Source organism: Hordeum vulgare, chromosome 6H, assembly GCF_904849725.1.
Source record: "Hordeum vulgare subsp. vulgare chromosome 6H, MorexV3_pseudomolecules_assembly, whole genome shotgun sequence".
Taxonomy (NCBI): Eukaryota; Viridiplantae; Streptophyta; class Magnoliopsida; order Poales; family Poaceae; genus Hordeum; species Hordeum vulgare.
Genome location: NC_058523.1, coordinates 21848226 through 21860036, shown reverse-complemented (window position 1 = coordinate 21860036; position 11811 = coordinate 21848226). Strand labels below are relative to the sequence as shown.

The window sequence follows — 11811 nt, the reverse complement described above, 5'->3', positions numbered from 1 at the left end:
AAATCTGAAATAAAGGAAAACCCCAAACAAAATAGGTTTTAAAAACCCCTCTCCTACATGCCCACACTCCAACTAAAATGCACTAAAGGCGTAACATTTTTAAAACAGCATAGGGGCAAGTATGAATTGAACTTGGGAATAAAAGAGAGAAAAGGTTTGAAACTAACAAGGGGGTTTGAAAAATAATGCCAAGCACCACACTTCACTACTTCACACCACATCATCACATGTGCACCAACACATGAATTCACAAAATCACACCTAGCAAGATCACATGCAATCACAACAAGAACACATGGCATGAAACATTATGGTATGCATGCATGCAAGGGAGAAGAAAATAAGAGACACATGAAATCATACATGCAAAGGGACTCTCTCATATCAATGTCAAGGTGGTCCCACATGGAAGGTTACAAAAAGGGAAAGCTTTACACTTGGGGCACTACATGCACCCTCCATCCTTGTTAAATCCCCTTCCATTCCTTCGCATTCTCACCACCACCAGCCGCCGCAACTACCTCTCCTCGTCCATTTCCATCTCACTCAGCTCCAAGGGAGGAAGCCCGTCAACCATGTCCGGTCGCGGCAAGGGCAGGAAGGGGCTCGGCAAGGGCGGCGCCAAGCGCCACAGGAAGGTGCTACGCGACAACACCCAAGGCATCACCAAGCCGTCCATCCGCCGTCGGGCTTGCTGGGGCGGCGTGAAGCGCATCTCGGGGCTCATCTACAAGGAGACCCGCGGCGTGCTCAAGATCTTCCTCGAGAACGTCATCCACAATGCCGTCACCCACATCGAGCACACCCGCCGCAAGACCGTCACCGCCATGGATGTCGTCTACGCGCTCAAGCGATAGGGACGCACCCTCTACGGATTGGCAACCCCAACAGGAGTACCCATTTCGTCGGCCTGCGTCCGCATAGGTCGGCGTGGATAGAAGTGATGGCCCAACACGGAGATTCATTTCCATTTTGTGTCCGCTTTTTGTCCCCGCGGACCCATTTTTGGCGCTAATTTGGGTCACATTTGGCTCGCGAGCGGACACAAAGTGAACGTTTTTTGTGTCTGCACCGGCCGCATGTGTCCGGCCTGATCCAATTGTCACACAACCATACACCCATCTTTGCCTACTTATTTAATTTGCTGACCCACCACATCCACCTTTCTTCTATTATTTTACTGTCAAAATACCGATTGAGAGGCCGACACACGATCCACCAGTTGGATGCGTGTGCTAACACATTTAAAAAAGCGGACCGGACAGGCCGGCGTACGACTGAAACAGACAAAAAACAAACTTCTTTTGAGTCGGCGCGTTGGAGTTGCCATAAGGGCCCCAAATCTTATTTCGCTCCTGGCCCCATGCTTGACATGAAGATTCTTAGTATTTTTGTGTGTTTTAGTAAGTGAAAATTACTTCTTTTACCTTTCATAAGTGAAAATTTCAAGCCTATGATTTGGTTGATAATCCATGTTTTGTCTGATGGACGTATCAGTTTAGTGTCTTAGTGTATCCATAGCCACAGGGTGGGTTGGAACCGGCAAACTCCAAATGTTTTGGCCTGCAGCCCGCCTCACCAAAGATGAGATTTAAGTGCCACGTCACCGATCCGCACCCTCTCTCTCCCGGATCACCATCTTAGCCGTCCAATCCCGTACAGATCCAACGGCAGGCTGCACCCGCCCCCCTTGTTAAATCCCCCTTCCATTCCTCCCGACTCTCACCACCACCAGCCGCCGGCACCACCGCTCCTCCTCCATTTTCTTCCAGTTCCATCAGCTCCAAGAAAACCATGTCCGGCCGCGGCAAGGGAGGGAAGGGCCTCGGCAAGGGCGGCGCCAAGCGTCACCGGAAGGTGCTCCGCGACAACATCCAGGGCATCACCAAGCCGGCCATCCGGCGTCTTGCACGGCGTGGCGGCGTGAAGCGCATCTCGGGGCTCATCTACGAGGAGACCCGCGGCGTGCTCAAGATCTTCCTCGAGAACGTCATCCGCGACGCCGTCACCTACACCGAGCACGCCCGCCGCAAGACCGTCACTGCCATGGACGTCGTCTACGCGCTCAAACGACAGGGACGCACCCTCTACGGATTCGGCGGCTAGGCCTCCTGCTCCATCCAGTCGAACCCACCTCGCGCCCCCAGATTCGTAGCTAGCCATGCTTGTTGTTCAGTGTTCATTTTGTTCAGTGTAATGGCCGCATCTCGCTGCTGTTCATTGCTCTGTGTTTGGATGTACTAGGATGGAATGGAAATCGCAGTGTTTTACCCCTGAGCTCGTCAGTAATCTATGGCTCTGTCGATGTTTGTTCGTGGGTGTGGTCAGAGATTACCAGTGCGTTCTTGAATCCACCATTGTCTCGCTTTGTAAATTTCTGCCCCCAAATCCTGTTTGTGTTTGGCTTCAGTGCTTAGTGGTTTCTGAAAACCAAATCTTAATTTGCTAGCTTCAGTGTTTTGGTGGGTTCAGGCTGAAGAAGGTCAGGTGGCAGGAGTACTTTTGTTCCTCCATTGTGATGTCCAACTTCTAGTGATTGAGTTATTTCCAAAGCTGCAATGTGTTTGAGCTATTATCTGTGATGTCAAACTTGTGCACTGTGTGCCCGTGTTGGTCCGTTGGGGTAGTACATTTGATGTCGAACTATTTGTTTTGTTGTGACTTGCCTATGATATCAAGTTATTAGTGTTATTACTCATGACTGGTGAGGTGTTAAACATGTGTTTGGTGCTGATTGGTGAAATGTTACCGCTTTTCATCTTTTTATTGCCAGTGTACAGTATAAATACATGTAAAACGTAATTGCTGTTGGTGTGTGGTGAATTTTAATTAAGTCTGTTTGCTTTTCCCCCCTTAAGTCTGTTTGCTTTTTCCCCCTTAAGTCTGTTTGCTGATTGATACAACAGAAGCAGGTATGACTGCCGGTAAATTTTACATGCGGAGGTGGGCCTGGCAGAATTTTCTGCCTGGAATGGCAAAATTTTGACCTCATAGATACGATTTCTACCTGTGCCCCATGATGCCCCACGGACTAAGATCCAATGACTTGCCGACAGCGAGTCACCGGTAAACAATAACGGTGACTTGCCCTCTTTCCACACCGTCCGATCCATATTTGATGAACATATTCGTGGAAAAATATCATATCTACAATGTTTGACCTATAGGAATTCGTCCACATTGTTCAGTCTACAATGTAACTCCTATAATGTTGTCTACGGTACTTTTGCTACGTTACTTGATCTGGGCTGTCCATCGTTCATCCAATGGCTGGTGAGCCGCCAGTTACGTTGTGAGTGGCCAGTCACTGGATCTCAGTCCACGCCCCACTGTCCGCGGTAAAAATATATATAACATAACACTTCTGCGTAGCAATTTTAGATTTATGAACGCATTGAGCATTTGTACAAATACACTAGTTGATCAAGCATCTTCAAGATCCAAGACCACCACAAGAATTCTGAAGGCATGTCAAAGAAGAATTTCAAAACACTACAATATCAGCTAGACAAGGTACTACATGACCAAGTCGATCGATTGCGAAAACAAAGTGTGTGAAGAATCCAATTTCAAGGCATTCAAAAATCTCCTGAACATTTCTAAGAGAGTAAGCAAAACTACTACCTATTCAAGCTATCATCTACATCACCATCCAATATAGTGTATGAGAGTAGATAGCAAAAAACTGCCGCATTCGAAGCCAGGGCTACGAAAAACTACACTTTGCTTAATTTTCTAAAATGCTTCGCTGTTCTGAAAAACTACCATGTCACGTTGATGACTATGTTGATTAACTTTAAATGTTATTATGATAGCTCGGGTCCACTCGTCAGGTTGACCATTAACAGGTTATGACAGGTGGGCCCAACTATTTTCTGAAATACAATTGGGTGTGTGAAAAAATATAAAAAGCAATCGAGTTCGTGGAAAATAAAAAAAGCAATCAGGTCCTCGTCCGCGAGCTTGTCGCCAGCGTCGAAGAAGGGATCTTTGATGGTCGGTCGACGTTGCTCTGGCCGTGGCTACGATAACCATGGCCGACAGGAAGTATTACATCTCCAACGTATCTATATTTTTTGATTGTTCCATGCTATTATATTATCTGTTTTGGATGTTTTATATGCATTAATATGCTATTTTATATTATTTTTGGGACTAACCTATTAATCTAGAGCCTAGTGCCAGCCTCTGTTTTTTTCCATGTTTTTGAGTATTGCAGATAAAGAATATTAAATGGAGTCCAAACGAAATAAAATCTCTGGAATGATTTTTCTTGGACCAAAAGTCATCTGCCAGACTTGGAGAAGGGGCAGGAGACCTGCCGGGAGGTGACAAGACTGCAGGGCGCGTCCTAGGGGGGGGGGGAGGATGGCTTGTGCCCCCTGCAACTCTCCTAACCCTAATCCTTGGCCTACAAATTTCCAAATATTCCCCAATACCAAAACGAGACCAAAAAATACTTTTCCACCGCCGGGAGCCTCTGTTCCCGTGAGATCCAATCTGGGAGCCTTTTCCGGTAATATGTCGGAGGGGGAATCGATCACGGAGGGCATCTACATCAACTCCATTGCCCCTCCGATGATGCGTGAGTAGTTCACCACAGACCTACAGGTCCATAGCTAGTAGCTAGATGGCTTCTTCTCTCTCTTTGTTCTTCAATACCATGTTCTTCATGATCTTCATGGAGATCTATCCGATGTAATACTCTTTTGGCGGTGTGTTTGTCGAGATCCGACGAATTATGGGTTTATGTTCAGATTATCTACGAATATTATTTGAATCTTCTCTGAATTCTTATATGCATGTTTTCATATCTATAAATTATGTTAATGTCAACTATGTTAATGATATGCAAAACTACAAGCTTGGGGATGATAATTTTGTCATGTCCATTACTCATTGTAATGATCATTACTGGGGTGATGCTTCCTATGATCTTGAAAATTTATTTAATCCTCATGATGAATATGTTATTGATAATAAGGTTTGCAATAGTATCGAAAGTGGGTTTGGAAGAGTGTCAACTTTAGGTAAAAAGAATACCACATATTTGGAGAGTGTTCAATCTTACAATTTTTTTGATAAAAGTCGGTTTGGAGAGGTCATGACTTTAGTAAATGTTAATCCCACTACCTTGGAAGATTGTAAGAATTTTATGCACGTGGATCATGAAAATAATGCTTTCTGTGATAGTTATATTGTTGAATTTATTCATGATGCTACTGAACATTACTATGAGAGAGGAACATATGCTTTTACATATTGCAATAATACCAAGTTTCTTCTCTATGTGTTGGAAAATTTGAAATTATACTTCTTTTGCCTTCCTATGCTAATTGATTCTTGTTCCCATAATTTGTTTGCTAAAAAAATCCATATGCATAGGAAGTGGGTTAGACTTAAATATGCTTTCCATATGAGTCATGATGCTCTCTTTGTGTCTCAATTCTTTACCTTTATGCGAGCATCATTGAAATCATTATGCCTAGCTAGGGGCGTTAAACAATAGCGCTTGTTGGGAGGAAACCCAATTTAATTTTTATGCTTTTGTTTTATGCTTTTGTTTTTGAGTTCTGCATACATTATTACCTCTGTAATAATTGTGTTTTCTTGTTTTAATTAGCTTTTGAGCCAAGTAATACCTTTGGGATGGTCTACGGTGTTTGCAAGTTGATTTAGCTGAAAAACAGAAACTTTTGCTCTAAGTCCAAGACTTTTGTAAATTCACTGGAACGTGGTTTTGATCTGAAATTTTTACACAGTATCTATATACATTTGTCCCTGATTTTACTATTTTTTCAGAATTTTTAGAGTTACATAAGTATTCGAAGTTGGAATACAGTAAATATTACACCAATACAAATAAAGAATGAGTTCACAATAGTACCTAAAGTGGTGATTTATTTTTCTTATAGTAACGGATCTCAGAGTTTTCTGTTGAGTTTTGTGTTGTGATGTTTTCAAGTTTTGGGTAAAGATTTGATGGACTATGGAATAAGGAGTGGGAAGAGCCTAAGCTTGGGGATGCCCAAGGCACCCCAAGCCATATTCAAGGATACCAAAGAGCCTAAGCTTGGGGATGCCCCGGAAGGCATCCCCTCTTTCGTCTTCAATCCATTGGTAAATTTACTTGAGGCTATATTTTTATTCACCACATGATATGTGTTTTGTTTGGAGGGTCTTGTATGATATGAGTCTTTACCTTTTAGTTTGACACAATCATACTTGCTGCACACATATTTTGAGAGATACACGCTGAATCGTGAGTTTATTAGAATACTCTATGTGCTTCCCTTATATCTTTTGAGCTAGGCAATGTTGCTCTAGTGCTTCACTTATATCTTTTAGAGCACGGCGGTGTTTTATTTTATTAAAATTATTAAACTCTCTTACCTCACTTATATTATTTTGGGAGTCTTTAAACAACATGGTAATTGGTTTAGGTTATGAATTTAGTCCTAATATAATGGGCATCCAAGAGCGATATAATAAAAACTTTCATATTAAGTGCATTGAATAGGATGAAAAGTTTGATTCCTTGCATATAGTTTTGAGATATGAAGATGGTAATACGGGAGTCATGCTAGTAAGTAACTGTGAATTGGAAGAAATACTTGTGCCTGGAATAATTGTAAGTCATGCTAGTAGATACAGGAGTCATCCAGAATTTTCTGCCTGGAATGGCAAAATTTTGACCTCATAGATACGATTTCTACCTGTGCCCCATGATGCCCCACGGACTAAGATCCAATGACTTGCTGACAGCGAGTCACCGGTAAACAATAACGGTGACTTGCCCTCTTTCCACACCGTCTGATCCATATTTGACGAACAGATTGGTGGAAAAATATGGATCAGACGGTGTGGAAAGAGGGCAAGTCACATGATCCATATTTGACGAACATATTCGTGGAAAATTTTGACCCTAGAATGTTCAGTCTACAATGTAGCTACCATATTTGACCTACATGAACTCGTCTACAATGTTCTGTCTACAGTGTAACTCCTACAATGTTGTCTACGGTAGTTCTCCTACGTTACTTGATCTGGGCTGTCCATCGTTCATCCAATGGCTGGCTAGCCGCTAGTTATGGATCTCAGTCCATGCCCCACTGTCCGCGGTAAAAATATATAGTATAACATAACACTTCTGCGTAGCAATTTTATATTTATGAAGGAATCGGGCATTTATACAGATACACTAGTCGATCAAGCATCTTCAAGACCCAAGACCACCACAAGAATTCTGAAAGGCATGTCAAAGAGGAATTTCAAAACACTACAATATCAGATAGACAAGGTACTACATGACCAGGTCGATTGTGATAACAAACTCTGTGAAGAATCCAATTTCAAGGCATTCAAAAATCTCCTAAACATTTCTAAGAGAGTAAGCGAACTACTACTTATTCATGCTATCATCTACATCACCATCCAACATAGTGTATCAGACACTAGTAGAAAACAGGGCTTTGGTTCGGGCTCGAAAAACACATTAGTCCCGGTTCCTTTACGAATCGGGACTAATGTTAGTATTAGTCCCGGTTCGAGCGGCAAAGGCGCCGGTCGGGCATTAGTCCCGGTTCAAATGGGATCTTTAGTCCCGGTTTGTGTCTCGAACCGGGACTAAAGGGTTTGGAGGATTTAGTCCCGGTTCGTGTCTTGGACCTTTAGTCCCGGTTCGTGTCTCGAACCGGGACTAAAGGGTTTGGAGGATTTAGTCCCGGTTGGTGTCTTGATCCGGGACTAAAGGGTAGACCTTTAGTCCCGGTTCGTGTCACGAACCGGGACTAAAGGTGTTCAGATTTTTTTTCTGTTTTTAAATTCTTGTTTGTAGTTTCTGTTTTAAATTGCTTATATCTTTTAGGATATTTGATGTTCTTGATTGATTCTTTTTGCATTAGATTCAAAATTTTGTCTAGTTTCTGTTTGTGCCATTAGTTTTCAAATTTGAATGGTTTAAATTTGAATTTGTTTAAATTTGCTTCAAACCCAGTTTTTGAATAACTTGAGTTTACAAATAGTTTTTAATTTAATTCTTTTTGCTCCCACTCATGTGTTAGATTGTTGTCACAGTAATATTTATTTGGTTATTTTTAGAATAATTTAAATTAGTGTTTTAATTAAAGAAATATTTTTTTGCTTATATAGTTGTTTTAGTCATTTAATTGTTGTTTTTTTTATTATTTTTAGTTAGTTCTTTCTGTAGATTTTAACATGTTGTAGTATGGTGCATATTTAATGCACAAAAAAATCTACAGTTCAATTAATTTTAAAAAAATGCCTTTGTAGTAGATGGGTTTTCGTCTGAAACCTTGATACTTTGAGTTTTGTAGAAAATAAACAAAAATGATAAAATCTTCAAAAAAATAAACAAAAATGATAAAATCTTCAAAAAATAAAATCCTTTGAGATGTTGTTAGGTTTAGTGTCTAGTCGGTATAGAAATTTTGAGATATGAATTTTGACCGTTTTTGCAAAAAAAGGAAAAAAAATAAACGGCCATAACTTTTGCATACGACGTCCAAAAAAAATTAATATATAAAAAAAAACTAGAAAAAATTGGTACTCGATTTCACCCGGGCTTGCCCGGTGAAGTTTTCTCATATGCTCAAAATTCCAAATGGAAAAGAAGTTATTTCAAAAAGAAGTTTTTTCCAAAAAAAAAGAAAAATAATTTTATTTAAAAATATTAGGTTGTTTTCATTGAAATTCACTATTATTGTCACTTATTAAGTTTATTTTAATAATTGTTTGTAATTCGAAAAATTAAATCATGTGACATGACATCAAGACCCATGTTATTTAGGATTGATAGCTTACTATTGTCAGGAAAAACAACAAGTGCACACTTGGCAACTAGGGGCGATAGAAACAGAAAGTTAAGCGTGCTCGGGCTGAAGCAGTGAAAGGATGGGTGATCGGCCGGGAAGTTAGACGATTTGAAATGAGTGATCCACGCTAGAGCAGTGAGGATGGGTGATTAGAGATTAAATTATCAAATAATTCAGAGATTAGAAAATTGGAATAAAACATAAAAAATAGTCAAAAATAAAATTTGAAAAAAATTAAAAAAATCTACCTTTTCGGGTAAAAAAAAAACAGACTGATCCTTTAGTCCCGGTTCGTAAGTAGAACCGGGACTAAAGGTACTCCCTCCGAGGCGGCCACATGGAGCACCTTTGGTCCCGGCTTGGAACAGGGCCGGGACTAAAGGTCGTGAACCGGGACTAAAGCCTTTTACGGGCAGGGAAGGCCCTGTCCCCACTAGTGAGAGTATATAGCAAAACCACATTACAGGCTAGGGCTATGGAAAACTACCACTTTTCTTAGTTTTCCAAAATGCTTCGTTGTTCCAAAAAACTACCATGTCACATTCATGACTATTTTTATTATGGCAGCTCGGGTCCACTCGTGAGGTTGACCGTTAACAGGTTATGACAGGTGGGCCCAACTATTTTTTGAAATACAATTGGGTTTGTGAAAAAAAAATATAAAAAGCAATCGGGTCCTTGGAAAATGAAAAAACAATCAGGTCCTCGCCCGCGAGCTTGTCGCCGGAGCTGAAGAAGGGACCTTTGCCGATCGGTCGACGTTGCTCTGGCCGTGGCTACGAAAGCCATGGCGGACGGGAAGCAGCGGTGACGGCGGGCTGCTCTCGCCCATGCTCGATCTCGTGGCTAAGCCGGGTGTGGTCGATGGTTGGAGCGGCTGGCGGCATTGTCCTAATGGCGTCCGGCCCGGGTGTCAATGAACGTGAAGGAGTTGGAGTTCCAAGTGCCGCATAGCCCCGTTTTGGAGCTGCTCCTGGAGGGACGCCGCAGCCACGACGGGCGACGCCATGCCTGACTAGCTCCTTCCAGCTGTTGCGTGCCGCTGCTGCTCCTTCATGCTGCATGCCACTACTGCTGCTCTCCCATGACATGGTGGTGGCCGGACCTGGCGGCGGTGCTCCCATGGCCTGGTTGTGGCTGACCCTGGTGGCGGCGCTCCCCATTGCTTGGTGGTGGTCGGCCCTAGCGGCAGCGCTCCCCATGGCCTGGTGGTGGTCGGCCCTAGCCGCGGTGCTCCCCATGGCCTAGTGGTGGTCGGCCCTAGCGGCGGTGCTCCCCATGGCGTGGTTGTGGCCAACCCTGGTGGCGGTAGCCATGGCTGTGCCGGGCGCTGGGTGTGGTGATAGCTCGGGAGAGGAGCGATACGAGGGAAGAAGAGAGGGATAACAATGATAAGAGAGGGAGGGAGGGAGAGAGAGAGCACTTACACGCGGGACCCACATGTAAGTTAATGGTCAAACAAACGGTCAACAAACAATTTTTTCAGGAGCGGGCACGACCTGTCGTAAACTAGATTAATTCTAAATCACATCGTCATTTTGGTATTTTGGAACAACGAACCAATTTTATGGTAGCATTTAGGAAAATTAAGAAAAGTGGTAGTTTTCCATAGCCTTAGCCCGTGATGTGGTAGTTTTTTGCTATATACTCTAGTATATCATGTTGGATGTGTTTGGTAAACTACACTAGACCCAATGAGCTGTCCCGTTTGATTGTCCGAGTTACTCGAAATCTTGGCCCAGACAAACCTTAAAGTACCTTTGGGTCTAGTTTCGGAGAACACTTGAATCAACTGTGGAGGCGGTTGCACGTGCAAGGACGGCCGGCGGGGGGGGGGGGGGGGGGTTGGTTGGTCGTGGGGTAGATGACACATAGTTTTCCGAAGTGATGCCATAAATCCCATCACGATGACACATAGTTTTCTGAAGTGATGCCATAGATCCCATCACCATTCTCTTGCTGCACACTCTCCCTTTCCCCACTCTCTCACCGACGGCACAATTAGAAGATCTAGACGGCGAGCAACAGTGTTGAGCATCAGACCCAAGATCTCAACGACGAGCACTAGCATCATTAACCCCGTGCATGCGTTCGTCAATAGCAGTAAGCCCTTTGTCCGAATGGTCGATTTACGCATCAATTACCATGATCACATTTTATTTACTCATTGGTTATACCATTCACGCACTCGACTTAGGTATCGGAACTACTTCTAGGCTTTGATTTGGACTAAACAAGTCATACACAATCAAGGATTTGATCGGTTTCAATTAGATTTTCACTAGAGGTGTGTGTGTGGAGGGGGGGGGGGGGGGTAGTGTAACGCCCTGGACACATCCGCCGGTGGTTGTTACTCAAGGCGGGATCTAGACTGGCCCATAAATGAACACTAGTATTTTCCGCGCACTTTGTCGTCACTCGTGCGCATCCGGGAACAACTTCCTGGTTGGTCACCCATACTAGAACTACTACAAGCGAAGCACGATTAACTTCGAGTTCTGTTTGAATGGGCTCCCGGTAAAGAAGGTATACCTTATTAATATGAGTACTCTATCATTCCTATTAGGCAAGGCTATCACATATACCCCACTCAGACGAACCGACGTCCTCGTCGTGTCACATGAACATTCCCTCTTGGCACATACGTCTGTGCCTACAGTCCGATATATGGGTCATGCCGTGTAGCACGACGGGTCACAAACGTCATGAACAACGTGATCGCGCACCTGTCGGCAAACATCAATGTAACCGTGAGGGTCGGCTCTCATACCAACTTGTACGCCCCGGACACACCCGTTGGTGGCCATTGCTCCTGACGGGATCTAAACTAGCCCCACAAATCAACACTAGTCTTTTCTACGCACTTTGTCCTCACTCGTGCACACCTGAAAACAACTTCCTGGGGTCACCCATCCTAGAACTACTTCAATCCAAGCAGACTTAACTCGGGAGTTCTGTTTGAATGGGCTCCTGAAAA

General features: G+C 43.4%; 1 protein-coding gene across 1 annotated transcript; it reads left to right on the top strand.

The window, feature by feature from the left end:
• The first annotated feature begins 1750 nt into the window (after positions 1-1750).
• LOC123404720 (histone H4) lies at positions 1751-2106 on the top strand. Its single transcript, XM_045098667.1, has one exon. It carries the CDS (start codon positions 1795-1797, stop codon positions 2104-2106), a length of 312 nt encoding a protein of 103 aa, XP_044954602.1. The 5' UTR covers positions 1751-1794.
• The last annotated feature ends 9705 nt before the right edge of the window (positions 2107-11811 follow it).

Bases quoted from the DNA above. Each gene is read 5' to 3' on its own strand.
- LOC123404720 (XM_045098667.1), top strand. From the start codon at position 1,795: ATGTCCGGCCGCGGCAAGGGAGGGAAGGGCCTCGGCAAGGGCGGCGCC.